Here is a 27302-nt window from a genome sequence, read left to right as displayed (position 1 = left end):
ACGATACTGTTGCCTTCTATCAGATTGTTAAATATATTTTCCTAGCAGTACTTAAGTTACAAAAAAAATTTTAAGTTTTCTAGTTAATAAATCTAAATGATAGCTAGATTGAGCCAGTCTCTTTTTGAGTAGGGCAAGCTTCATTTTATTCATTACCTGCGGTGTGTTATCTTCTTGATTCCTTGTTAAGTATAATGTGCTCCAGCACTTTGAACCTATCTCTTGTAACGTTTTAAGAAATATTTCCATGCCTGACAATGGCTTCTTGTCAAGAGTGTTGCCAGGTGATCAGTTTAAAGATAACATCTCCGTAAATACCACTCCCCCTGGTATGGCATCTCTATGAAGAATACCTTGACACTCTCTTCTAAGGACTTGTCACTGGGCTCAGCTTAGCGCACATCTGTTGTTTCTATTTATTCTGCATAGGACCCTCAGATTCTATAAACCTGCATGCATCCCATTAATACTGCATCTTCAGAATGCCCTCTAAGAAACATGGGTTTTTTGCCTAAGATGCTTTTTAATGAACATAAAATCATCTTAAGCAAAAAATTTCTAAATTTTGACACCCACTTAAAGGAAAGCAAAATCGAACCAGGACCATTTACAGTTCTCTTGAGTTGAAAGGTTCTGAAGTTTAGGACACTGTAATAGAAGAAAGAAAATATATTTCCCTGCTAATCTTCTGTTAACTAGTTTTCCATTTTATTTCTAAAACCTAAATTTTTGGAGCTTGTGAAGAAAAACCAAAAGTCATTTCCACTGTGCATGAGAAAGAGAAGGAAAAAGGAACATTTGGGAAGGGTAGCAAACCAGCTGGGCGCTAAGAATGGGAAGGGTAATGATTCCCTCTCCTGGGTAAACTATTGAAGTAGGGCTCCCTTCTCTGTAATTGCTTTGGAAATGGTAACAACAGCACTGTGTGTGTGTGTGTGTGTGTGTGTGTGTGTTGACAGTTATAATAACTCAGTAAAATTGTCTTTTTCCTCCTTATCCAAGGATTTCCTGCTGCAGATATTTACTGTGTTCCGAATATTGATACGCCCAGAGATGTTTCCAAAGGACTGGACTGTCATGCGCTTGGTGGCTAACAAGTAAGACATTTACATTGATAATCATTGCAGCTCATTGCATAGGGGGAGAGGAGACTGCAAAACAGTCTTTTCACTTTGATCTCAAGTTTGAAATCTCCAAATCCTGGAGTTCTTTTTCTTTGCCTCTGAATTAATTTCACTCGTTTTTTGGGGGTTTTTTGCTTGTTTATTTTTTGTTTTTTTTTATTTTTATGATTACTATTTGTTTTAAATAGGTAATATATTAACATAGTTCAAAATCAAACAATATAACAGAGTATGCCTTGAGAAGTCGCCCTCCCATTACCTTACTTATCACCTACCCCCAGCCTGAAGTAACCACTTTTATTAGCTTCTTGCATGTCCTTCCATTGTTCCTTTATGCAGGGCCTAGCAGGTAGCACAATAGATAAACTCTCTTGCACATCTCTCTTTCACTTAAAAATCCTGGCAGTCTTTCCAAATCAACACGTAGAAAGCTCCTCATTCATTTATGGTTCCTTTTTCTTTTGTAGCTGTATAATATTCTATTAACTAGATGTACCATAGTTTATTTAACCAGCCCTGTTGCTGGACACTTGAGTCATTTCTGATCTTTCTTAATTCATTTTAACTCAGCAGAATCCATTAAGCATCTCCCATGTGCTGAGCACTGAGAATAAGATATGACCCTTGAGTGGGACACATGAAGATTGAAGATCCTGTTATACACCTGAGAAATGTGACCAGCAGAAGGCTGAAATAGTGCTCTGAAGGAAGTTCAGAACTAGATACAGACCTATGGGAAGTTATTGATGTACAAGTGCATCTCTGAGAGTTGATTAGATTAGCTTGTATTAAGCATATCGGGAGGTAGGGGAGGTAGAATGATCTGAGGTCAATACTTGGATGAATAGGAGTCAGGAAAGGAGAGTAGGGGATGGTCAGAATGGCAGGAGCTGTTCCTGGAGGGCACAGTGTCATGGATTTATCTGCTGTCACCCTTCTTGCCTCTAGTATCTCAGGATACAAAATGAAGATGAAGTTTTTTTAGGAAAGTGGCCTGATCTCCACGCTTGTAGTTTACCCTGTTTCATAAGCATTCTTTCCTTCAAGCCCACATCTGCCTGCCTCTCCTTCTTCCTTTTCTCCCATTCCCAACACTCCCATGCTTAGGGTGAACGTTAGATTCTCCAGGTATCTATTCATAGGCCAAGGATGCTGTATGTCCTCCCCAGATGCCCAGATATGATGGTGGTAACAGCCTCAGGAAAATAGGGTTTGATTTTGATTAGATATGCCTAATATGGCTTCTGCTGCAGTGTACATTTATAAATGGGGAGGTGTTAAATTGCTGTGTTAAAAACTTGGTGAAGTAACAAACAGTATAACATGGCATATTATATTTTACATAAGTACAGAAACAGCTTTTCCATTTTGAAGACTAATTGAGACTCCTGAAATAGCTCTCTTTAGAGTTTAGCATATTTAGTTTGATATCTGTGAGTAGAATCAAATATCTCTTCATCTGGATGTCCAGATGCTACAGATTTAACTGGGAGCCGTTGGTCATGTATCTGGCCTTATTACCAAAGAGCAAATATTCCGGGTACCTGGCAAGGGCTATGGAGTGGTCCAGGGAGCTACATGGGAAGGGGTCCAGGCTGCTGACATCATCATCATACAGCATCATCATTTGGTCATTCTGCCTGCCCTGTGTGCAGAGGGATATTTTGACTTGAATTAGAATTTTCAGTGGGGGACTTCCCTGGTGGTGCAGCGGTTAAGAATCCGCCTGCCAATGCAGGAGACAAGGGTTCAAGCCCTGTTCCGGGAAGATCCCACATGCTGCGGAGCAACTAAGCCCATGCTCCACAACTACCGAGCCTGCACTCTAGAGCCCGCGAACCACAACTACTGAGCCTGTGCTCTAGAGCCCGCGAGCCACAACTACTGAGCCCGCGTGCCACAACTACTGAAGCCCTCACACCTAGAGCCTGTGCTCCACAACAAGAGAAGCCACCGCAATGAGAAGCCTGCACACCGCAATGTAGAGTACCCCACCTCGCTGCAACTAGAGAAAGCCCATGCGCAGCAACAAAGACCTAACGTAGCCAATAAGTTAATTAATTAATTAAATTGAAAAAAAAAACAGCAGCTGTTATTAAAAAAAAAAAGAATTTTCAGTGGCAGAAATTCAAACTGCAAGTAAATTTAACATTTTGTTCCTTTTGTACAAAGGCGGTGCTTGAGCTTCTGAAAACCATGGCAACCATGTGGCTTTTGATATGAAATGCCATCTCGCTCTGCCCCACCTAAAAATCTCTACGCCATTTAGGAAGACTTTATGGTCCCATGAGTGGGTGGAAGACTTGGAAGTCTAGATTCTGTTTTTAAGTAAACATATGATGTTCAAGATTTTCATCTATAATGTTAACCAAATAGGAACATGATTTTGTTAGAGATGAGCTCTGTGTAATGCATTTAAACAGAAGATTAGTCCCATAGCAAACCCAAGAAAAAAGGCCATAAGCATTTGCTGAATGCAATAACATCATTCCATTGCCACCCAAGTCAGTGCTGATAGGAATCTGGCACTACTTTTTCACTGGCGATGACGGGCTGTGGCAGATCCAACCTAATTCACAGACAGGACCCCAGGGCCTGGTAAAGCACCTGCCAAGTTGGAACAGACCACCTGCTCTTTGCTGTTCAGTTTCCCTCTCCTTTCCTCATTTAACTGCCATAGCCATTTCCCATTCAAATTATGAAAGCCTGTGGGATCTTTCTTGTGCTATAAATGCAATGTGGTTCAGAGATAAGCCTTTAGCTATTTGTGCCTTATCTGTAAAAAATATTAACCTCAATAATATTGGTAGAAAAATAAATTTCTGAAAGATGTTAAAGATATTTTAAATATGTTAAAGAGCAGACACCAGAAAGAAAAAGTTTTTACTTTGTTAAACTGTATAGAAGCAAGTTGCAGAAGCTAGATCTAGGTCCCTGAAGTTGACCACCTTTTCTTCCATGATACGAACTTTCTTAGACAAATATTTGATAAAGGCCCCTCAAAGAGGCATTTCAACCTGAACTCCCACTTTTACTACCCACTTGTTTGCTTAATATGTGTCAAATTGATAGTAACTGGCCGAGAAGTCACCATTGCCCTACACTTGAACTCAACTGAATAGCTCATCCCACAAAATATGTTATTTTACGTGCTGGTCCTTTCTTCCTGTGTTTTCAAGTCAGTTAAATGCCCTTAACTTTCTTCCATCAACCGTGCTGTCCCAAATCCCGTAGCTTCTCTGCTTTATGTGAAGTCCTGCCAAAAGCTGTGACTACAGACACCTGGCGATTAGTATGGTCTTTTGTTTATTTCTACCAGAATGTCTCACATTGTGTAACGTAGTAAGTGCGTCCAGGCTAAATTTCACAAGGATAAGAAACTTGACTTCTGCCTGCTTGCAAAGCTCTATTGTGCCTGTCCACTGTAATTTCTTGGTAGGATGAAGACAACTGCTCAATCTGAGAAAGAGAACATAAGGGAGATGAAAATTAAGTACCAAAAATACAGGACACTTTGAGACAAGCTTCTCTCCACCCCCTTCCATACACATTGCAAAATGCAGTACAAAAATAAAGTTACAGCTTTATACATATTTTCAAGGAGATAAATCTTGTAACAGACTTACTTAAAGAGAAGAGTAAAAACTCCCTGGCCCTGCGATTGAAATTTCAGGCCCTTATTTTGTTTATCTTGTGTGCATTTGGCTTCAAACATACACTTTTTTGATGTGTTTTTTTCCTACCAAACACTGAATTGTTTAGCTGATTACTGCCTTCACCAGTTTAGCGTTCAAATGAGATCTGTGTAGCAAATAAGTGATTTATTGAATCAAAGATTCTTAGGGAAGGTCATCCATTCATTCACTGACCCATTCATTCAGTACATATTTTCCAGTGCCTAACGTGTAAAAATAAATGTCATAGAGATAAAAAGCACAGTTCTGTGAGAGGGGTTATGAAAGGAACTTTGTTCTGGACTAGGATAGGAGGAGTTTTTTTGAAGGAGTGAAACTTGAGCTGAAATCTAAAGCAGGAGTTAACAGGCAGATAGCAAAGGAAGACTGTTCTTATCAGCAGGAATAGCATATACAAAGGCCCTGTGGTCAGAGTGAAGGAGCTGAAAGACTGTGTGGCAGAAATGTGATGAAGGAAGGAACCAGTAAAAATGAGGTTGGAAGAAGACAGGGTCCAGATATTAGGGGGTAGAGAGACAAGAGAGAAACCAGGAAGGACCAGTTAGGAGCTTAATACAGCAGTCCAGGTAAGAGATGATGATGGCTTGAATAGATGGATTGCAATGAAGGTAGTGAGAAGATCGATTTTGAAGACAGAGATGATAAGACTTGAGATGACTGGCTGTGGGCAAGAGAGAAAAAAATTTGAAGATGGCTCTTAGAATTTTGGCCTGAACAGAAGGACAAATGGTGGTGCCTTTCACTTAGATGGAAGATACTGAGAGAGGAGTAGCATTAGGGGTGGGAGAGGTGAGGAATCCTGTATTGAACAGAAGTTTGAGATGCTCTTAGGTACCCAAGTGGAGATGTAGGAGAAGAAGCTGGACATGCTTGTATGGAGCTCAGAGAAGAAGTCAAGGCTAGAGACATACATTTGAGGGTCATTAGCATTGGGTAGTATTTGAAGCCATCAAACTGAATGAGAGCACCCTAGAAGAAAGTATAGATTGAAAAGAGAAGACTACTTAAGCCTGGGCCCTGGAACATGCCAACCATCCAAAGGTCAGGATGTTGAGAAGCAACCAGCAACAGAAACTGAAAAGGAGTAGCCTGTGATGTAAAGTGAGAACCAGAAGGGTATAATACCGTATGAGGAAAATATTTCATGAAGGAAGGTGTATCAAGAGCTGCTGGGAGGTTGGAGGATGAGGACTGACAATTATCCCTGGGATTTGGCAGTGCGGTGTAGCTATTGGTGACCTTGACAAGTGCTGTTTCACGGAGTGGTGGAGATGAAAGTCTTAGTAGAGTGAATTTGCGAACAGATGGGAATTGAGAAAGTGAAAGCAATAATTATCAGCTCTTTAGAAGATTTTGCTGTAAAAGGGAGCCGAGAAATGGGGCTATATCTGGAAGGAGATATGAGGACTAGGATTCATTTCTAAATATGGAATATTATGCATGTTGGTTTACTGATAGGAAGGGCACAGAAAAGAGAAATATTGATGGTGCTAAAGAAATCAGGCCCAAGTGAAGGAACAGTGTCCTTGGGTAGGCAAGTAGGGATGAGATCAAGTATTTCTCATTGTGCCTGTCTGTCAGCTTTCCTAAGGGGGTGGCACCTGTCCACCATCGACTTGCACTGGAAACTAAATCAACTGTGTAAGCATGCAGTTTAGTTCAACTGACATTGTATTTGGTGGTGAGACTTCTCAATGAAGGAAGTTCACCACACTCAGAGTAGCACTGATCTAGTGCACACAAGGAAGCTTGGCCTTAGCTAGGAGCATTGATACTTTTTCCATAGTAACAGGAAGGAAGACAGAGTATGTGATACTGACCATGAAAAGTTTTATGTTAGAGTAGCTGATCTGTTGAACACCCATTGTACTATTGTTTTTTGTTGATGGTGGTGTTTTTCTATTAGGGTAATTATCTTTAAACGCTTTTACTGTCCAGGAGGAAAGATAGTGATTTTTATCAAAACTATATATGACTCAGATGAATGTACCAAAAAGTTCGATAGTTCTAGCAAATATTTACACAAGAATTGCCTGCACACTGCATCTCCAGGTGAGTTGTGAGGAGCTGGTAGAGAGAATGAATACATGAGGAAAGGCAAGAATACATTAGGGTTTAAGCCTAAAAGGTCAGAAAAACTGAGGCTTTTGTTACATGAGTGATTTTTTTGCCAATACTGCCTGGAGGAGGAGGTCAAGAAATTTTTAAAAATTCTTCCATTTCAATTCTTAGTCATTCTTTTTACCTCACCCGCACTGCATGCTTCCTTCACCAAAAGCAAAATTACTGATCCTTTTCCTTCTTCCCCATTTTGGCGGATTCTGTGCCCTCTACTTGGAGTGCCTTTCTCCATCAGCTTTGCCTGTCTTAATTTCAGACTCTTCTTCAAAATATCTATAGAAAAGTATAAAAAGTTCTACAAGCTTTGCATTTTAGAATTATCTAGTACAGCAAGTAATTATCACAAAGCATACATTTAAATACAGGTTTGAGGTTCAACAAACACTGGGCTAGGGCCTTGGTGATGCAGTGTTTAACAAAGGCAAATTCCCCAAATGTCACTGCTCTCCAAGTTCCAACCCTTGTTTGTCTTCTCTTCCATCTGTAACACCAGACCTCAGAGTGAACTGTCACGTGCATCAGAATCACCTGGCTGGGCCCCGGTGTGATCTCACCAAGCCATAGGCACTGGTGAGGCCTTAAAGTCTTATGTATCCTTCAGGTGCTGCTCATGTACTGACATTTGAGGACCACTAGCTCAGATCAGTTTCCCTGATGGCTGTCCAGGATCCTTATCTGCCCTAAATGTCTTTGTGGTGATTTCTTCTGTCCTCTTAACCTGCCAGGTTGTAGGGAAATTGTCATGCTCCAAATTTAGATCTCCATAGCTTTTCAGTGCACAGACATCAGCCTTGTTGATGCCCAGTTTATCCAAAAGGTGCTTCTCTCAATCCATTTATAATTTATGGAGATGGGCTTTTGCTTCAGCAGATTATCAGGTTGGAGTCGTTTTCAAAAGGACAGTTTATAGGAGATGAGGTGTCTATAGGAGGGATAGCGTTGCTTAAAAAATACTTTCTAAATGCCAGGAATGAGGTGGCAACTGGAAAACTTGAAGAAAGAGCTTTGATTTCTTGTGCACTAGTTTCTCTTTTATGTATACATTTATCATGCTGTGCCATAGATTAGGGTTGTCAAAAGTGATCCTTATGCCTGCATTTCTAGAGCAGACATCAGTATTTTGACCGTTTATAGTAAAAGATTGCAAAGGCTTTCTTAGCTATTGAGTTGGAGTGCTGAGATTTAAAATGTTCCCATATCCAGAAACTGAGTCATGAGTAAAAGAATAAAACCAAAGGAGCCACATGGTTTTGCATAAATTAGAACAAGTAAAGAAAAATCCTTAAACACTACAGGTATCCACTACAGTGAAGGAGTAATAATGTATATATGCCTTTAGCTGGCTTGGAGACCTGTGTGCCAGGAAACTGTCTTAGTGCTGAGACATAAAAAGCTTTGGGAGCTGCCTCTGTGACTTGGGCTGAATGTTATGAGCATAAATGAAAAGCAATTGAAGTAGAGTCATTTTAAAATCTTTCTAGCCCTGAGAAGTCTTATTTTTGGAGGTCTTACCCTTCATCATATCAAACACTAAATAGACCCACATGCCACATGCCAAAATGAAAAGCAATTTCTACAGTTTGCTTTTTAAATTATTGGCCTATGGAGTAAATCATTTAATTCCAATTACCTGTGACTTCTCAGCACTTCTGTATACTTAGGAATTCTTGTTAAGTTATAAAAAGTAACCTCTAGGGCTTCCCTGGTGGCGCAGTGGTTGAGAGTCCGCCTGCCGATGCAGGGGACGCGGGTTCGTGCCCCGGTCTGGGAAGATCCCACGTGCCGCGCAGCGGCTGGGCTCGTGAGCCATGGCTGCTGGGCCTGCGCGTCCGGAGCCTGTGCTCCGCAACGGGAGAGGCCACAACAGTGAGAGGCCCGCACACAGCAAAAAAAAAAAAAAAAAAAAAAAAAGTAACCTCTAATTTTTTCAATATAAAAGAAGTTGCATGAATATTAAATTAGACAATTAATGAAAATGATAATGTTGCATTCTGTGGACATGTTATGAACCTTTTTTAGTTTTTATTTTGCAGTTTTAGTTTTTGATTCCATACACTTTTTCAGGGCTCAATATTTTCCAAAGGCCCTGAAAAGACCCTGTGCCCTGTACCTCTTGTGCCTGATGATAAAGCAGGCTTGATAAGATAAGAGGGTGAGGTGTTCAATCCAGAGCAAGGATGCAAGACCCATTAAAGAACCACAGTAGTCATCGGCCTAAAATTCCAGAAGGCAGGAGAATGTGAAACAGTGTTGTTTGGAATGTGCTTCTGACTCAGACCTACCTCTCTAGAGCCTTGCTCTTCAAAGGGTGGATTGTTAATCAACAGCATTAATATCTCCTGGAGCTTGTTAGGAAAGCAGAACCTCAGGCCCTATCCCAGGCCTGCTGAATCATAATCTGCATCTTAACTAGATTACCAGGTACCTATGAAAGTTTGTCTAACTTTTAAAAGTCTAGAGCAGTGTTTCTCAGTTTTGGGTGTACATAGACTCTTTGGGGAGCTTTACCAATCCTGATGTCCAGGTTGCACCCCAGCCCAGTTACTAAATCTCTGTGGGTGTGATCCTGACATCTGTTTTTAAAGCTCCCAAGTGATTCCAGTGAGTGGCCAGCTTGAGACTCACGGGTCCTTCATAAAGCCAGAGAGGCTCCATATTGTTTACCAGCAAGCACAGTTCAAGAAGCCGTGGATTTTGTATGTGTGTTTGGGACCCAGCATATAAATAACAAGTGAGTAATCTTTGCCATGGAATAATCCCTCTCACTTGGAAGATTGAGTTTGGTGGCTCCTTTCCGGAGCATTGGGCCCAATAACCCAAATCCCAGGTATGTCATGTTTCACTAACACTAGAGGTTATTGTTTCTGAACAACAACCCAAGCTAGAGTTGTGGGCCAGAAGGTGGTTTTTGATGTAAAACTCAGGTGTAGTGGGACTGTGTGTGTTTCTCCATTGGATGTCAAAGCAGAACATTTGTTAAGGGTGCAAACTTTTCTTTTTTAAACTTAGAATCTAACACAACATTTTAAATCAACTAGGCTCCAATATAAAATAATTTTTTTTTAATTAAAATAAATAAATAAATAAACTTAGAAGCCCCACAATCTACTAGATGCTGGGCAAAGAATCTCTTCCTTGCCTGATAGCATTTCATTTTCTGACAAGTAAGCTTTAGTTTCATATAGTAAGATTTGAATTAACTACTTGGGAAACTTAATCAGTTACCATTATTGATTTCACCAGCATCTGGACAATTGCCTCTTTACACACCTGTTACTTGCAGGTGATTTGTCTCTTTGATAGGAAATTCGCTGTTGATGTCTGCCATTTGATGGGGGAGAAGAAACCACAGGACTTCTCAGTCTCATAGGCTTTACTTATACTTAATTTTCATAGGATGATTCACTGAAAGATGTAAATGACATATAAAAGGCACATGTATGTAACACAGTGCTTGCTCATGGTAGAGCAAGTGCCCATGAAAATGGTGATTTTCTTCTCTTTCCTCTTCTTCCCTTGAGCTTCCACATTCAACCATCCAACTCCTTAGCCTCGTTAATCCTCTCCTGCCCCACAAGGAGACTATAATAGTGAGTTTTCCAGCAGACTACAATAATGAACATTTAAGTTCTTCAAAGACTATAAATATTCTTGTAATTAGTAAATACTCTTCTAATCTATATTTTACCAGTAGGACAACCAAGGTGTGAGGTTGGTGGGGGTGTTTTGTTTTGTTTCATGTTGTTTTACCTATAGGGTCAGACAGCTATATCCTTCAGTTATGAATCCCGTAATGAGAGCTGGGGTCTTCTCACATCACAAGCACTTACTTATGCATGCATCTTAAAAAAGGCCAAAGAGGTTTTAAATATCAATCATTTATACGTTGGTGCTTGGTTTTGGGTGGTTTGGGGAGTGACCTATCTTGTTTCAATATAATGCTATATCTAACATTAAATGAACCAATTGGAAATACATTCAATTTTGAATATATACTCTTGTAGCTGTAAAAAGGAGCAGATTTTGAACAAATTGGATAACTCAAGAGTTAACCAAGAATACTCACCAAATCTCCCTAACAAAATACATATGACTATATATGCCCCCTCTGACAGGCTTTCCCTAATTTCTCCAGCTCAGAGATGCCCCATTCTCTAAATTGCTGTAACACTCACTGTCAGTTTCACATAGCTTAGTACTGGGTTATAGATAATTTCACAGTCTGTAATGGTTTCTTTAGTGGCTATCTTGTCACCATGAGAGAAGGAGTCTGACTTCCATAGCTCTTACATGCCCCCTAACACCTTAAATGGGAGAGAGCAGGAGAGGATATCTAATAAATACTCAATATGGTCAGTCATTTTATCCTATCCATTTCATCTTTGGGCTCCATCTCTTTTTCTGTATTTTTTAAAAGTCTGACTTTCTTCCATGTTAATAAAATATAGAATATTATAGGTTTATTAAATCATTTTTGCTTTGGAAATTTACAAATTACAAAACATGAAGATACTAATATAATTCTGAGTCATATGAATTCATAGATTTTTCTGCATATCATTTCAGTGATGGATTTCTTTTCCTTCTTTTTTGTCCTGGGCATCTGTTCTCTTTTTTATTTCAAATATGAATTATCTAGTATTGTTCCACAGGCTTACTGAAGGTTTTCTTCTGTCTTAGTTACTTTATTCTTGCCTGATAAATGATTTTCACTAACCTGATGTTTCCAACTTAAAATGTATTCTCTTTTATCACTAGCGTTATTATTACAACAGTTCTGTACCTGTCAGATGCACTTCGTAAGAACTTCTTAAATGAAAACTTTGATTATAAGGTGAGTATCCATTTAGATGACTATCCTACTTGGGCTAAAAGGTTTCACATTGTCCCTCAGGAAATTACCTCAAGTATTTTCTTTCTCTTAGTAGTAGAGAAATAAAGTTATTCTGTCTACCTCAAATTAATCTTGGGCCATATTGGTTTCAATTATGAATAATATTAGAAGCATTTTTCATTATATTTTTGAACAAGTTAGGTCTATAAATATGTTTATCAACCTGGTGGAAATCATAGTGCTTAAGAGGAGAGAAAGTTCTTTATTGTTACTGTAAATTTTAATTCTTATTCTTTTTTATCCCTATGCATGCATGACAAAAAGAACTTAGAGCGTAATGTTTTTAAGACATCTTTTAAAATAGAGTTTATGTGAAGAATGTATTTACAAAGTAAACCCTTCAGTTCCTTTACTTCTCCTTCTTCCCATTTTTTAGAACGAATTAGTGAAAAGAAATAAAAAATGAAAGATTAGTAAGATTCTTTAAGATAGATCTCTATGTAAGTCTGCAATGTAATGTAATATGCCTGGGTCTCTAAGAATTCTCGATACACCATTTTTAAAATGGGAAATGATAAATAAAAATGGGCAGTGCCTATCCTGGTTTCCCTTCTTAGTGGTGTTTTATGTTTTTTACATCTTTGTTTCTTATTCTTTTAAAAATAACCTCTTTTATATTAAACATTTAATAAAATGTCCTTATCAGGTACCTAGGAAATACAAAAAGTACAATAGAAACCAGTGAAATTTTAATGGTTCCATAATATGTCTTCATACTTTACAATAATCAAAGTATCAAAATTTCATAATCACAGTGCTACTTTTTAATATTCAAATTGTTTCTACTGTTTTATTCTTATAAATTACTCTTTTTATGTGTATTCTTACAAAATAAAAGTTGGCATATATTCCTAGTTATTTCTTTGGATAAATATTTGTAAGTGAAAATATTGTTAAAGACTGTACCAATTATATTTGATTGCCTATATGTATGCCAACACTAGAAGAGACAATTTTGGGGGGCAATTTGATAAAGGGAACAATTTTTTTTTGCTTTAATTTACATTTCTTACTAGATATGTTATTAATTATTCATTAGTTATTAGCTATTAACTGGTTATTAGTATTGAATTATTGACTAAAATTCATATTTTGTAAAGAATATGTTCTTGATTTTTGTTCATTATTTTGCTTGGAGTGTTACATTCTTTTTTATTTGTGAGAGCTCTTTATATATAAAAGATATTAGCTCTTTATAATGTTTCTCCTATTTATCTTTAATTTTACATGGTGTCAGTAGAAAAATAGTTTCCTTCCATGATGTCCTCCATGTTTTTGGTTAGGTTTATTTTTGGGAATTTTATTCTGATCTCTTTCTGATGCTGTTTTTGGTATAAGAGAACTTAGAAGATTTGTCTTGGTAGGGAATTTTTATATACTCTCTGAATTTAAAGCAATTAGCATATCCAAAAGAGTGTACGTATCTTTTTTTTCAGTTCTACGTGAAAAGGGGTTCCAAAAATGAAATCACACAGGAATAAAGTAATCCAACTTATACCTCAGCCTCCTTGGAGACACACAGACACGTTATAAGAGAAACAAAACATCTGCCATTTAGCATGTACCAGAGAGCTCATGAAACTTGGGATACAACATTGAAGCAATACAAAAATAGATAGTATTTACTTAGTTAGTTTACTTCTTTGTTATAGAAAATTTCACACATATATAAAAGTAAAGAGTATAGTATGAAGAATCCCTCATGTACCCATACCCAGCTTCAACTTTTACCAACTCATGGCCAATCTTATTGCAGCTATACCCCCCATTCACTTACCACCTTTGAAGCAAATCCAAGATATCATGTCACTTCACCTGTAAATATTTTTGTAACCCCATAGTATTTAAATATCTCATTCTCGTTTTAGATCTGGGATTCCTACTTTTACCTTGCAGTCATTTTTATAAACCAGTTGTGTCTGCAGTTAGAGATGTTTACACCTTCCAAAAAGAAAAAGGTGTTAGAAAAGTAAGTACCAGTGTATAATCGGGTAAGAATATGAGGCAAATAAAATGTGGTGCCTTTTAAAGAGTATTTTAGTTCAAGTGATTCATAAATCAGATCTCCACAACTAGAAATCATAGTGGAGAGGCATTGACCAAGTGGACAACAAGCAATCCTTTCTGGAAATTTCACTATTTTGAACTTATTTAAACATTTTTTTCCTCAATCTTTCAGGATTCAAAATTACCATAGAAGCAAAACATTATGAGACAAATCTGTTTTACTAAAGGATTTATATGAGGATTTGAATTAGAGGCATCAAGACATGTACAGTGTACAAAGTTCCAGTTATAAAATGAATAAGTCATGGGGATGGTGGGTACAGCATGGTGGGTACAGCATGGATACAGCATGGTGACTATAGCTAATAATACTGTATTGCATATTTGAAAGTAGCTAAGAGAGTGAATCTTGACAGTTTTCATCAAAAGAAAAAAAACTTGTAACTAGTTATGGTGATGCATATTAACTGGACTTATTGTGGTGACCATTTTGCAATATATACAGATATTCAAACTGTCACATTATACACCTAAAACCAATATGTTGTTATATCAGTTATACCTCAATGAAAAGTCACCTGCATTAAACATCTTCAATTAAAAACATATTGCCTTTTAATTCAGAATGATAGATTGTATCCTAAAGACACACAGATAACTTCTTTGTTCTGGAGTCTTTTTAATAGGTTTGATTTTTGTTCTATTTCAGGTATGGTGACATGCGGGTAACGATGGGTTGTGAAATTTTCAGCATGTGGCAGAACCTAGGTGAGTGATGAGAAAAGAAGCACCTTGATTTTTAGCTTATCACTGTCCTTTTAAGTGAACAAATGAAGAAGGACAATTTACCAATGACAGCATTTGAAACCAAATGTCTAAATCAATAGAGAAATCTATAGAGAGTAATTGACACTTTGGCATTGAATAAGGCTACAACTAATTCTGTAAATTGGTGTCTGTCTGAAAAAAATCACCTTTCTTTTGTGTGTTTCATTATTACTGAATGACAAATTTTATAATCTAACATTGTTCCAGTAATACATGCTATTCTAGCAATGAGCTAACCTTTTAGAGTTTGGAATTGTAGCAACTCAAAATTTCTAGAACTCTGAACTGAGGCTCTGAATGACAATAAATTTAGAATAAACTTTATGAAACATTGACTTGAGCATCTGTACTCTTAGAAACTTAAAAACCAATGACCTATATCATGAAGAGTATAGCCAAAGGATTTTAAAGCATCTGCAGTTGCTAAGAAACAATTAGATCCAATTGTGTTAATCTGCCACAGCAGATAGAGCATATTATCTAGCAGATTGGTTGCATAGAAAACAATAATATTTAGAAGATAAATTGTTTTAAAATCTCATTGGCATAGGGTTTCTTTATTGAAAGTCATAACTTATTTAATTTGGTATGTTAACTATGCAAGTTTATAGTATTCATTTGCTGTTACTGCATTGTAGTTCCTCCTTGTGATTTATTAAAGTGATGGACCTATTTGAATTGAATATATAATGACCTGAAAATATTATATCTTTCCTCTTGGGCTCATCCAAGCACAACTTGGAGATGGCAGGATTTGTTTTCTGTAAGTGAAAATAGAACCATTATCATTTTACTTCAATTCATGTTACAGAGTGATTTTTGACCAGGATATCCCTCAAATGTACAATATATACAAGGCAATTTGAGGAAGCCTTGTTATATATAACTGAGCCCAGTGTTAAATGCTTGCTGATAATTTCAGGGGAAAAAAAGCGAGTTAGCATCTTGAAAGTAACCTCCGACTGTCTAAAACCAGCCAGAAGAAGCCCATGAGGTGTCTTTAGATTCAGCTCAAAAATAACATCAATTTGTCTTATTTGAAGAACACTCCTCTCAGTCTTCACGTTTCATTGATTCTTTGTGTGTTTGTTTTTCAAAAACAGATCAAGACCCTTGGAATGTCCCTATTGCATTTGGCATTAATTTAGCAAAGTGTTTTCCAGAGAATGCTGCATTAAAATGCTGTTGTGGTTTAGGCTCTTGTTGGAGCTCAAATGATAAGACCAGGACAGACTTCCCTGGTGGTGCAGTGGTTGAGAGTCTGCCTGCCGATGCAGGGGACACGGGTTCATGCCCCGGCCCGGGGAGATCCCACATGCCGCGGAGCGGCTGGGCCCGTGAGCCATGGCCGCTGAGCCTGTGTGTCCAAAGCCTGTGCTCCACAACGGGAGAGGCCGCAACAGTGAGAGGCCCGCGTACTGCAAAACAAAACAAAACAAAACAAACAAACAAACAAAAATGATAAGACCAGGACAGATTCGTTTAAGTTAACAGGATGTTAGAAAACATGACAGGTTAACCTCTTCTAGATAAATCTCAGCATTGCTGTGTATGGTTATTTCCGCATAAATCTTTCTTCAAGCCGCATACCTGTTCCCTTAGGCCCATGACCCATGGCTTGCTGAATAAAGCTGGCACCTTTTGTCTCACTAAAGATGTCATTGTATACTTCATGAACTCTTCTCTATTTTGTCTTTAACAAAAATATTTCTACCCCTCTGGGTTTTATGTTATGTCTTAGTTTTCCTCAGAAATCTAGAGAATGTGAAAAATCTCTGGAGCATACTGGTCCCCGTAACACGTTATGAGGTCAGTGCTCTTAGAACAGTGATACTCAGTAGACAGCATCACCTGGAAGCTTGTAAGAAATGCAAACTCTCTAACTCCTCCCCAGACCCACTGGAATAGAATCTCTGAGAATCTCTGAGAAAGGCAGAGCAGTCTGAGTTTTTACAAGTTCTCCAGGTGATTCTTATGCACTTGGCTAAAGATTAAAAGATTAAAAGGCACTGCTTTAGACAACGCTCTCCCCTTTCTTTGTTTTTCCAGCCCTAAAGGCTAGCTCTAGCACTGTGTTAGAAAAGACTTATTATACTCAAGTACAGATTCCCAGCATGACATAGTTCAAGGATAGGGTGAGTGTACATTTTCACTTCATTCCTTTCTGCATTATTTCCCTAGAGTTGCTGTCTGAGACTTCCAAAACATCAGGTGAATTTTAAAGGTCATTGCTACTATACAACAACTGGAATTGGAGAATGTTTAGAAATGTTATAACCTCTTTTCCAACATATATTTTTATAAATATGATAATAAAAATTAAGTATTCAGGGTATTTTGACACCTTTGTAGAGCTTAAGTCAGCTTGTTACTTAAGAATATCAAAATACATTAGTTATAATTTGGTTTACCTATAAATATGTCATATTGAATATTTTGAATGCTAAAGGAAAATTTATTCAGATAATTATAGATTTTCATTTTTAATGGAACAGGCTGATAGATTCAATTTAATATAATTCATAAAGCACTGGCCATGTGCAAGTTATTTTGAGGGATATAAGAAAAAATGGTCCATGCCTATTAAAAGCTTAGTTTTTAAATCTGATATGTTAAACTTTTTGTCCAGTTTGTGTGGAGCGGTAAAAAGCTTGATAAAGACATATTCACCATGTTTTCGTAAAGCAAGTAAACTGTTATGATTTCATAATTTAAAATCCTCAGTAGTTTTTAGTAGATACAAAAAGCACTAAGTTTTGGAAAATAAATTGAGTAGGGGAAATGCCCAGAGTCACTAAATACACAATTACTTGAAACTTTCCAGTTGGTCTAATTTAGAAACACAAATTTTACTGGACAATATATGAAAATCAGATTTTGGTCATTGGTGTTTACCTCAGAAGTGTGGAAACTCTTCCATATGCTAGAAATAAGTTAGTTTTTGCATTCTGCTGAGGACGAGGAAAAAAGGGGCATATATAATTTAGGGACTAGTCTACTTTTAAACATAAAGCTTTTTTTTTTGATACAACATGTATATCAAGAGTTCATATATCATCGATACATAATATAAATATTGCACTATACATACAAGTTTGCATATAGAAATGTATAGACAAAACATAAAGCTTTAGGATTTTCAAATCTGATCATTATAGCTCCTAGATTTACCTGTGAGCAGCGGTTCATATGGTAATTCTGTTTAAGTTTTGAGGAATCACCATACTGTTTTCCATAACAGCTGCACCATCTTCCATTCCTACTAACAGGGGTTCCAGTTTCTCCACATCCTTGCCATCACTTATGTCCTGGTTTTTTTGTTTGTTCTCGTCTTGTTGTGTTTTTTTTTTTTAATAGTAGCCTCCCTAATGGCTGTGAGGTGATATCTCATTGTGGTTTTGATAAAACGATTTATTTTTGAAGAGTAAAACAAATAGTGATAAGTGAACACCTTTTCTTAGATGTGTTATTCCTCAGTATTTTCAATTTATTAGTTGAAGGACTAAAAAATATTCTGTTGCAGTGGGAGGGGAGTGGAGGATAAAATACCTAGGAATAAATTTCACCAGAGGTGAAAGACATGTACACTGAAAACAGTAAGGCATTGTTGAAAGAAATTGAAGGTGACACAAAGAAATGGAAAATTATCCCATGCTCATGGAAGAATTAACATTGTTAAGATGTCCATATTACCTAAAGCAATCTACAGATTCAATGCAATCTCTATCAAAATCCCAATGACATTTTTCACAGAAATAGAACAAACAATCCTAAAATTTGTATAGAACCACAGAAGACCCTGAATAGCCAAAATAATCCTAAGAAAAAGAACAAAGCTGGAGATAGCACACTCCCTGATTTCAAATTAAACTAGAAAGCTATAGTAATCAAAACAGCAAGGTATTGGCATAAAAACAGAAACACAGATCAATGGAACAGGACCGAGAACCCAGACATAAACCCACACATATATGGACAATTAATTTACTATAAGAGAGCAAAAAACATAAATGGAGAAACTACAGTCTCTAATAAATGGTGCTGGGTAAACTGGACAGCAAAAGAATGAAACTAGACCACCATCTTATACCATACACAAAAATTAACTAAAAATGGTTTAAAGACTTGAATGTAAGACCTGAAACAATAGAATTCTGAGGAAAAAACATAGACAGTACACTCTTTGACATCAGTCTTAGCAATATCTTCCTGGATATGTCTACTTAGGCAAGGGAAACAAAAGCAAAAATAATCAAATGGGACTACATAAAACTAAAAAGTGTCTGCACAGCAAAAGAAACAATCAACAGAACAAAAAGACAACCTACCAAATGGGAGAAGATATTTGCAAGTCATACATCCAATAACGGGTTAATGTCCGAATATGTAAATAACTCATACAACTCAACAACAACAATAGAAAACAATTAAAAAATGGGCAGAGGATCTGAATAGACATCTTTTTCAAGGAAGTTATGTAGATGGCCAACAGGCACATGAAAAGATGTTCAGCATCACTAATTATTTGGGAAATTCCTATCAAAACCACAATGAGCTATCACCTTATGCCCATTAGAATGACTGTCATCAAAAAGACAAGAAATAGCAGTGCTGGACAGGATGTGAAGGAAAGGGAACACTCATATACTGTTGGTGAGAATGTCAGTTGGTGCAGCCACTATGGAAAATAGTATGGAGATTGCTCAAAAAATTAAGATTAGATCTACCATATAACCTAGCAATGCTACTTCTGAGTATTTATCCAAAGAATACAAAAAAAAAAAAAACCCACTAATTTGAGAAGATATATGCACCCCTATGTTCATTACAGCATTATTTACAATAGCCAAGATTTGGAAACAACCTAAGTGTCCATCAACAGATGAATAGATCAAAAAGATGCTGTGTGTACATACAATGGAATACTACTCAGTCATAAGAAAGGTGAAATCTTGCCATTTGTGACAACCTTGAGGGTACTATACTAAGTGAAATAAGTCAGACCATGACGAATACCATATGATTTCATTAATGCAGAATATTAAAAGTAAATAAATGAACAAACAAAATGAAACAAAAACAAACACATAGATACAGAGAATGGATTAATGGTTACCAGAGGGGAAGAGAGGTGGGGGAGGGTGAAATGGGTAAAGGGAGTCAACTGTATGGTGATGGATGCAAACTAAACTTCTGGTGGTGAGCATGCTGTAGCATATACAGAAGTCAAAATATAATGTTGTACCCCCAAAATTCATATAATGTTATAAACCACTGTTACCTCAATAAAAAATGAGAGGGGGGAAGGCATGAATTTTCTCCCCCAAATTTATATGTTTGTACCTATACTTGCAAGGATAGTCTATAAAGGAAGAGGTTATTCTTTACTGCTGTGTCCCACCTTTGCCATTCATCATGCTGCAAGGTTAAGTTTTTTCCTTCTATTTTTAGTTGAACTAACATTCTTACTAAATATAAAGTGGGCTTCTCTTCCACATTTGCAAACACAGTGTCTTGTAACTGCTGTAGAAAAATCAATACTTTCCTAACAGGCTGCTCTGTGTGAATAAATATACAACAGCCCAAGTAGCAGGTGCCCTAAATACTTCAAAACAAGACCATGTGGCTGACAATTAGAGATGGGAAAAGGATACTAAATCTGTGATTTAAAAAGAAATAATCTAAATGAAGTTTATTTTACCATTGCTATACATAGCTCAAGATTTTGCTTTGTGGATTGGATAAGAGTAAAATTTTCTATGGTGGAAGGCTTGTACGGGTTGCACAGATTCTTTGTCCCCAAACTGTTTTCAGTAAAGAAGGCTAGCCTCATACATTCCTGCACAATGATTTAAATGTGGGTATGGCTTCTCTACTGTCCGAGAAAATCAGGCTACAAAATAGAGCTTATGAATTTTGTTTGCATTATGATTGAAACAAACCAACTGTAAATGACATGTTTTAAGACAATCAGGAAAATTTTAATATGGGCTGGTTTTAGATTAATTTGAGGAATTACTGTTTGCCTTTTTGAAGGAGTGATAAAGGTACTGTGATTCTATATTTATAAAATGACCTACCTGTTAAAGATGCTTACTGATGTTTGTATAAGTAGAATGTTATGATGTCTCTGACTTGGTTTAAAATTTCCCAGGGAACAAAATAGTTGGGTTGATAGGTGAAACAAGATTAGCAAAAAATTGTTGATAATTATTGAAGCTAGATGATGGTTATGTGGGGATTTATTTTACTAATCTTTGTAATTTTGTGCACATTTGAGATTTTTCATAGTAAAAAAATTTTAAAAGAAGAAAATCACATTGTAAAATGTCTATAAATGGAAAACACTTTTTAAAAAGAGATTCAAGAATACTCAGTGAAGTAGTGGTAAATAAAATAAGTGCATGCTAATGATGTTCTTTGTTAGAGAGGTCAAAGGATGCCAGACTCAGGAAAGATTAAAAACAAAGATCCGGGGCTTCCCTGGTGGCACAGTGGTTGGGAGTCTGCCTGCTGATGCAGGGGACACAGGTTCATGCCCTGGTCCGGGAAGATCCCACATGCTGCGGAGCGGCTGGGCCCTTGAGCCATGGCCGCTGAGCCTGCGCAGGTGTAGGAGGACTATCCGGGCTGGCAGGAATTTTCATTTTATTTTATATTTCCTGCTTCTCTCATCCCCCTTTCCCCACGCACACCCAAAAGCTATGCAAAAGCTTGGTGTCTTGCACAGTGTCAAGGCAGCAGGGAGGTCCTCCTCATTATTAGTCACATGCCAAGATGGCCCTAGTCCTGAGTACAGAGTCCCTTCAGTCTGTGGTTCTGTGGGAGAACAGCATCTGTGGCTAGACTTTGAAGCCCTGCAGCCATCTCCTGGGGCAGGGTCACAAAACAGATGTAAGGCTCGTTAATCTCAGGACTTGCTAGCCTTCATCTCTGCAGGAATCTCCTTCCCTTTTTCTCTTTCTTCCCCTCACTTGCCAGGACATTTTGAATAAGCAGTGAGTGGGTTTAGGCTTTTCCAATTGACACTAAGAGTAATTGAGTTCAGGCTGCTTCTGCTTTCTGCCCTGACAAAAATAATTATGGAAAGGAATTGCAAATGCTGGCTGCTAGTTACCTGCTTGAAATGTGTATGTTGGGAGGATGGGGGAGATACAGGGAGAAGACCTATGAATTGATGTTTCTGTATATTCTGCCACAGTGAGTTTGTTGGTCTTGAAAGTATTGATTCTTTTGGAGGAAAATACACAAGGGTAGGCTTAAGGAAGTTTCTTTTTTTTCTAAACCTGTTTATTTTATTTTATTTATTTTTTATATCTTTTGATGAATAAGAAGGAAGTGTTCTTGCTCTGATGAGGAAAAGTAGGTAGTCCCTTGGGAAAGATAAAGTATTACCTGGGTCAAAAAAAAGGTAAGAAAGCAAGAAGAATCACAAGCCAGCTTCTTCCTCACACGTAATGGATGTATATAAGTGACTTAGAGATGATAAGAAACAATGAAGTTACTTTTGATGCAACATCAGAAAAAGAGGAAAGGACCACGTGACTGCAGTGATGTAAAGTAAAGGGACTTTCAGATAGAGAGGGGCCTGCCAATTGTGTCCTATTGTCATCCCATATTGAGAAAAAGAGATGCGGGCCACATTCTGAAGACGTCTGAAATATCCCAGCACACTTTCAGTCACAAAACACAGTGACTTCCCAAACACCCACTTGGGTTTGCCCATCTCTGACGCTCATCCATCATTTTTCTCCTCTTTCCAGATTCTTTCCTTTATATTCTCCTTCCTTTTACCACCCCTCTAAAGTCAATATAAATTTAAACTGTATGTTTGCACCCTGGGTTTATGTATGTCCAAGTCTGTGGCCACCTTAATGCCTTCTAGGACAAAAAACAAAATAGAGAAAATGATAATTAACGTGAAGATATATAACTCCGAAATTGGCAAATAACTCTGAACAGCGTGATTGTGTGTATGTATTCAACGCTTAACTACAAAAGATCAAAGGTAGAAAAGAAGAAGAAAGAAAGAAATGATGCTCTTTCATGAAGCCAGCTCTCTTCTGCTCAGCTTCCAAGCTCATTCTTTGGGTTTTCAGTGGGTGCTTTCAGTATCATATGCTTTCATCCATGATATGAAATGTGATACATGTAATGTACATACATGAAATGTACATGGTACATTTCCCATAGCATGCAGTTTTCTTATTATAAAAATAGAAACTCTGAGATTTAACATGGATGACTAGGATAATGGACTGAACTCAACCCTCATATGCTAGACAAAATCATCTACGTCCAGCCCACCCTCCACCTTCCTTTCCTCTGAATTATCGATACCATACCTCTGAGCACTTGCTAAACACCATTTTGAGCTCACTATTATCACATTGTAGTCTTTTCAGAAAATTGTTCTATTTTTTGTTTGCGCCAACATTTAAATGTTTATTTAGGCTGTATGTTTATTATATAAAAATGCAAGAAAATTATATAATACAGATAGGAACCACCTTTTTTCATATATAAAAATCACCAGTAATATCATCACCCAGAGATAACCACTGGTGTGGTTAGTATTAAGGGATATAATCTTCTAGACTATTGTATATATTTTCATTTTAAATCAAAGATGTACCTGTGCATACTGTATAATACCTTGCTTTTTCAGTTAATTATATTGAAAAACTTCATCTGTGTTATTCTTCTTCAACCTCATTTTTAATGATTGCATAAGAATTTTAATGTGTGAATGTACAATAGTATACATAACCAATTCCCAATGATTTATGTAATGTTTAATTGTATCTTATGGCTTTTTTTAAACTGTGAAAAGGGTAAATCCCTAGTTCTTTAATTAAAAATAATGAAGAAATATTAACATATGGAAATTTACTGTTTATATATCTGTTTAGGGGAATATTTTCTTGCTTTAGGAGACAACTGTAATTGAATGTATTCTTGTGACGACAGTTTTTAACAAACTGTATAATACTAATTTTCTGGAATCTTATTCAAACTAAATATACTGAAACATAAATATTGTCTTCAACTTAGGAGAACACAAGCTTCATTTCATCCCTGCCCTGATTGGCCCCTTCCTGGAAGTGACCTTGATACCCCAGCCAGATCTCCGGAATGTCATGATTCCTATTTTTCACGATATGATGGACTGGGAGCAGAGGCGAAGTGGCAATTTTAAACAGGTAGGCGGATGTGCTCCTCGGAGCAGCTGGAAAAGTTCGGTTTTCTTTGAGCATCTCTGAGCCACTGCATTCAACTCTGAGTTGCGGAATGAGCACCAAACCAGATTTCAGCCTGGGCTGCCTACTCCCAAGCTGCGTAGCCTCGGACACCTCTCTGGTAGTGTGTTTCACTGGGTCTCCGAGAAGCCCTAAAAAAACATTTCATTCCCTTTCAGCTAAAAAATCCTGTGATTTCCTAGGTCTGTGTTTAAGAACTGGCAGAGACTTTATTTGCTCCCAGCTGGACACAACACAGAGGAATCAGAAGGTTAATGATTCTTAAAATCATTGACCTCTCAGTTGTCTGCACATTGTGTTTGGTGAATGGCTTAGCTTTGAACATTTGATGCACAGTATGTTTTATTGCTCTTTGCTTGAAGCATTGAGAATTCATTTAAAGGGAAAAGCAGTAGAAATTGTTGTAAAGGAAATTCTGAGGAGATGAGCCTAACATTTCTCTTTGACATAGGATCTAATAGCTCTGCTTCAGTTTTGGAAAGACAGACGTTCTTATTCCAAAACCAGTTCTCATAGCAGAAATCAACTGCTTTTGCCATGCCAAGTCACTCCTACTGGAGACAGCAGACCTACCATCTCTTCACACAATCATTGCACTCACCTATGTGCACTCTCCTGTGTGAAGGATCTTTCTTGCTTCTCCAGATGAAGCCCTTCTCAAGTCTTAGAAATGACTGTCAACTGTACAAGCAAGCTGAATGCATACATAGGACCCTTCTGTTGCCAAAAGCATGGCATTTCATCTGTATCAACCTCTCCATTTATTTTCAAGAAAGCTAATACATGAATGAAAGGCTATTTAAAAATTGTATTGGGGAAGACCCACTTTTCTTCCCTTTTCTCTTTATCCCCTTATTGAAATTTGATTCAAAGAGAATAATTGTGTTTAGTCCCTTGACAAAGTCAAATATCCCTCCCTACCCCTAGTTGTTTAACTCTCTCTGGCCAGGCAGAGATTCTTCATTTTCTGTCTCCTCTGTTGCCTCCAACAGATGAGGGATATTTATTTCTGCCTTCCTGATACTGATGTCCTAAAGGATTTATGTTCTTGAAAATATAAATGTTTTGACTACAGTTGTCAGGAAATATGTCCTTTCTCTCTCATGCTGCCTATTGCTGACTTAGAATATGTCTATGGATCTACCATCTGTACATGGTTAGGACAAATTCTCAACTTTAGCAAAGATTTAGTGCAACCTCGAGCTGTTTTGAGAAAGAAAATAGATACAAAACACATCAAAGATTTAAATGAATGTTTGTGGATATGGTAGTTTGCTGATGTTCTTATATATATCATGATTAAAAAAAAATGAGACTTGCCAGTTTTTACAGCTCCTAAATAAAGAATTCAAACATTTAAGCTGGGCTGCAGGCATTTGTGTTTGAATCAACAAATAGAAGTCTTTGGCGACAGCACATGCTACCCTACCGGGAGTTTGAAGTATGTGCCTGCATCTAAATTGGCCCCCTAGAATTCCAAGGGGGTGTCTCCTGTTAACCACAGCTGATAATGTCGCTTTCACAAAATTTACTATGGCTTTTTCCTGTGCAGAAATAAATATGTTTCAATATGCCTAGAAAATCCTACTTGTGAAAGGGAGGAAAGAGAGTAACATTTGGGTCTGTTTCAGGTGGAAGCCAAGCTCATTGACAAACTGGACAGCCTGATGTCAGAAGGCAAAGGTGATGAAACATACCGTGAGCTCTTCAACAGTATGTGAGTAGCATGTTTATCTCAAGTGGATTCTGTTCCGGGGATTTGGTGTCAGTGCTAAGCAGCTGAGAGCTACAAAGACAGCTTGGGTCTCACAGGAGTGCTTTGTCTTTGTGGAGTGTGAAATAAAGGATAATTGCTTAACTGGCGAATGGATCTTGTTATGTTGATGATTAGACATATCTCCTTGTATTAATCTCTGATTAGGGCAGGTTGCAAGTGTTATATAACAAATTCCACTCTCTTCATGCCTAATTTTTAAACTGGGGCTGCAAGATAATGATTTTAAATAGGGTCAAGAGTGGGAGAGGAAAAGACACAGTAGTGATGTGATTGTTGTATTTGTGCACAGTGCTTTCCGAAGCGAGATATCCTTGGTTGATTTGCTGTTGGGAAAATTAACCTAGTTTGCATCTGTTCTTCAACAATTGATTTAATTCATTGATAGTTATTGCTCATTCAGCATTATTAATTTCTTCCTAAATGTTTCTTATTAGAATATCACAGAAGCAAGTCATTTTTAGTAAATTCTGTGGTTAGGATTTGAATGGAGAATAGAGAAATAATATTGTAAGGAGACTCTGAGATTGTCTTACTAAGGAAAGAATGTGATCACTATCATAAGATGAAGTGCTGGTACCAAGTATTCATCCACTGTGTGAAATGGCCAGAGAGGATACAAGAAGGTTCTAGTGCTTTAGGATTTTAATTCTAGCACTTGTTTCCTCTACAGCTTTCTATGGATCTTAGTCATTTTCAAACCTTTTATACTTACGAAGTGTTTCTTTTTGAAGGAAGAACCAGTTCATTGTGCTTGGGAAATGTTTGCAGTTCTTTCATAAGTGCAAAAACAATTTAGCAATACATTTTTCTATCACAAAATACGCTTTTACTTATATTTACACCCAAGTATCACCTAAAACTAAATATTAATGCTTTAGTACTGATAGCCAAATACAAAATTCTGCAATTCATTTTATGATCATAAATTTAGGGCAATGGATACATTAATATATAGGTTTGAAAAGTATTATTAGTGACTAATAGATTTCAACTTGCCTGATTCAAAATCATTCTTGAAGCTTTTAAGAAAATTATATTGAAAGGAAAAGCCAAGAAGGGGTACACAGATTTCTTGTGGTAGTGGTGGATGATAAAATACATTCTTTGTACTGAGTCCTGAACAACGCCATTTTCCTCTGATACTGTAATTAAACTGGAACTTTTAATAACTATTCACCAAGCCCTCGTTCATTCTAGTGTACAAAGCATCTGTCTTTCATGACAGCTGGAGTTTAGCAAGAATTCTGATTAAAACCTCATCCAATATAATAAATTGCTTTTGAAAACCATTCTCAGTTCAGTTACTAGTCCTAGGTTTGAACAAAGAACTAAAATGAGAAAGCACTCAGTGAAATGAATCTCTTGAGATTTGTGATTAATTATTTATGATAAATTCACAAGATTAATAAACACTCACATAGCTCCATAGTGCCTCTTATTGACTTTAATAAAGGCCTGATAGCATGCAGTTTGGATTGCTTGTGTGTAAATATGGCTTTGAAATAGAAGATGTACCTTGACATTAAAATCAAACCAATAATTAGAATATTAAGCCTCTATAATTAGGACTATTTTAAGGTGCCTGATTCATTCAAT

The 27302-nt window shown here is 37.2% G+C and overlaps 1 protein-coding gene across 2 annotated transcripts in view; it reads left to right on the top strand.

Annotated features, from left to right (window-relative positions):
* Positions 1-27302, top strand: part of DOCK4 (dedicator of cytokinesis 4) — a gene marked incomplete at its 5' end in the record, with an annotated part of 498756 nt that overhangs the window by 415785 nt on the left and 55669 nt on the right. For both annotated transcript variants that reach the window (XM_079712023.1, XM_079712022.1), the window contains 6 exons: positions 1003-1097; positions 11699-11774; positions 13703-13803; positions 14551-14609; positions 23724-23872; positions 25561-25646. In XM_079712023.1, coding sequence (XP_079568149.1) covers positions 1003-1097; positions 11699-11774; positions 13703-13803; positions 14551-14609; positions 23724-23872; positions 25561-25646 — 566 coding nt within the window. The remainder of the gene's footprint in view (positions 1-1002; positions 1098-11698; positions 11775-13702; positions 13804-14550; positions 14610-23723; positions 23873-25560; positions 25647-27302) is intronic.

Source organism: Hyperoodon ampullatus (genome assembly GCF_949752795.1).
Source record: "Hyperoodon ampullatus genome assembly, chromosome: 9".
NCBI classification, from domain to species: Eukaryota; Metazoa; Chordata; class Mammalia; order Artiodactyla; family Ziphiidae; genus Hyperoodon; species Hyperoodon ampullatus.
Note: the sequence above shows the minus strand (reverse complement) of the source record. Positions and strands in the feature narration are given on the sequence as shown.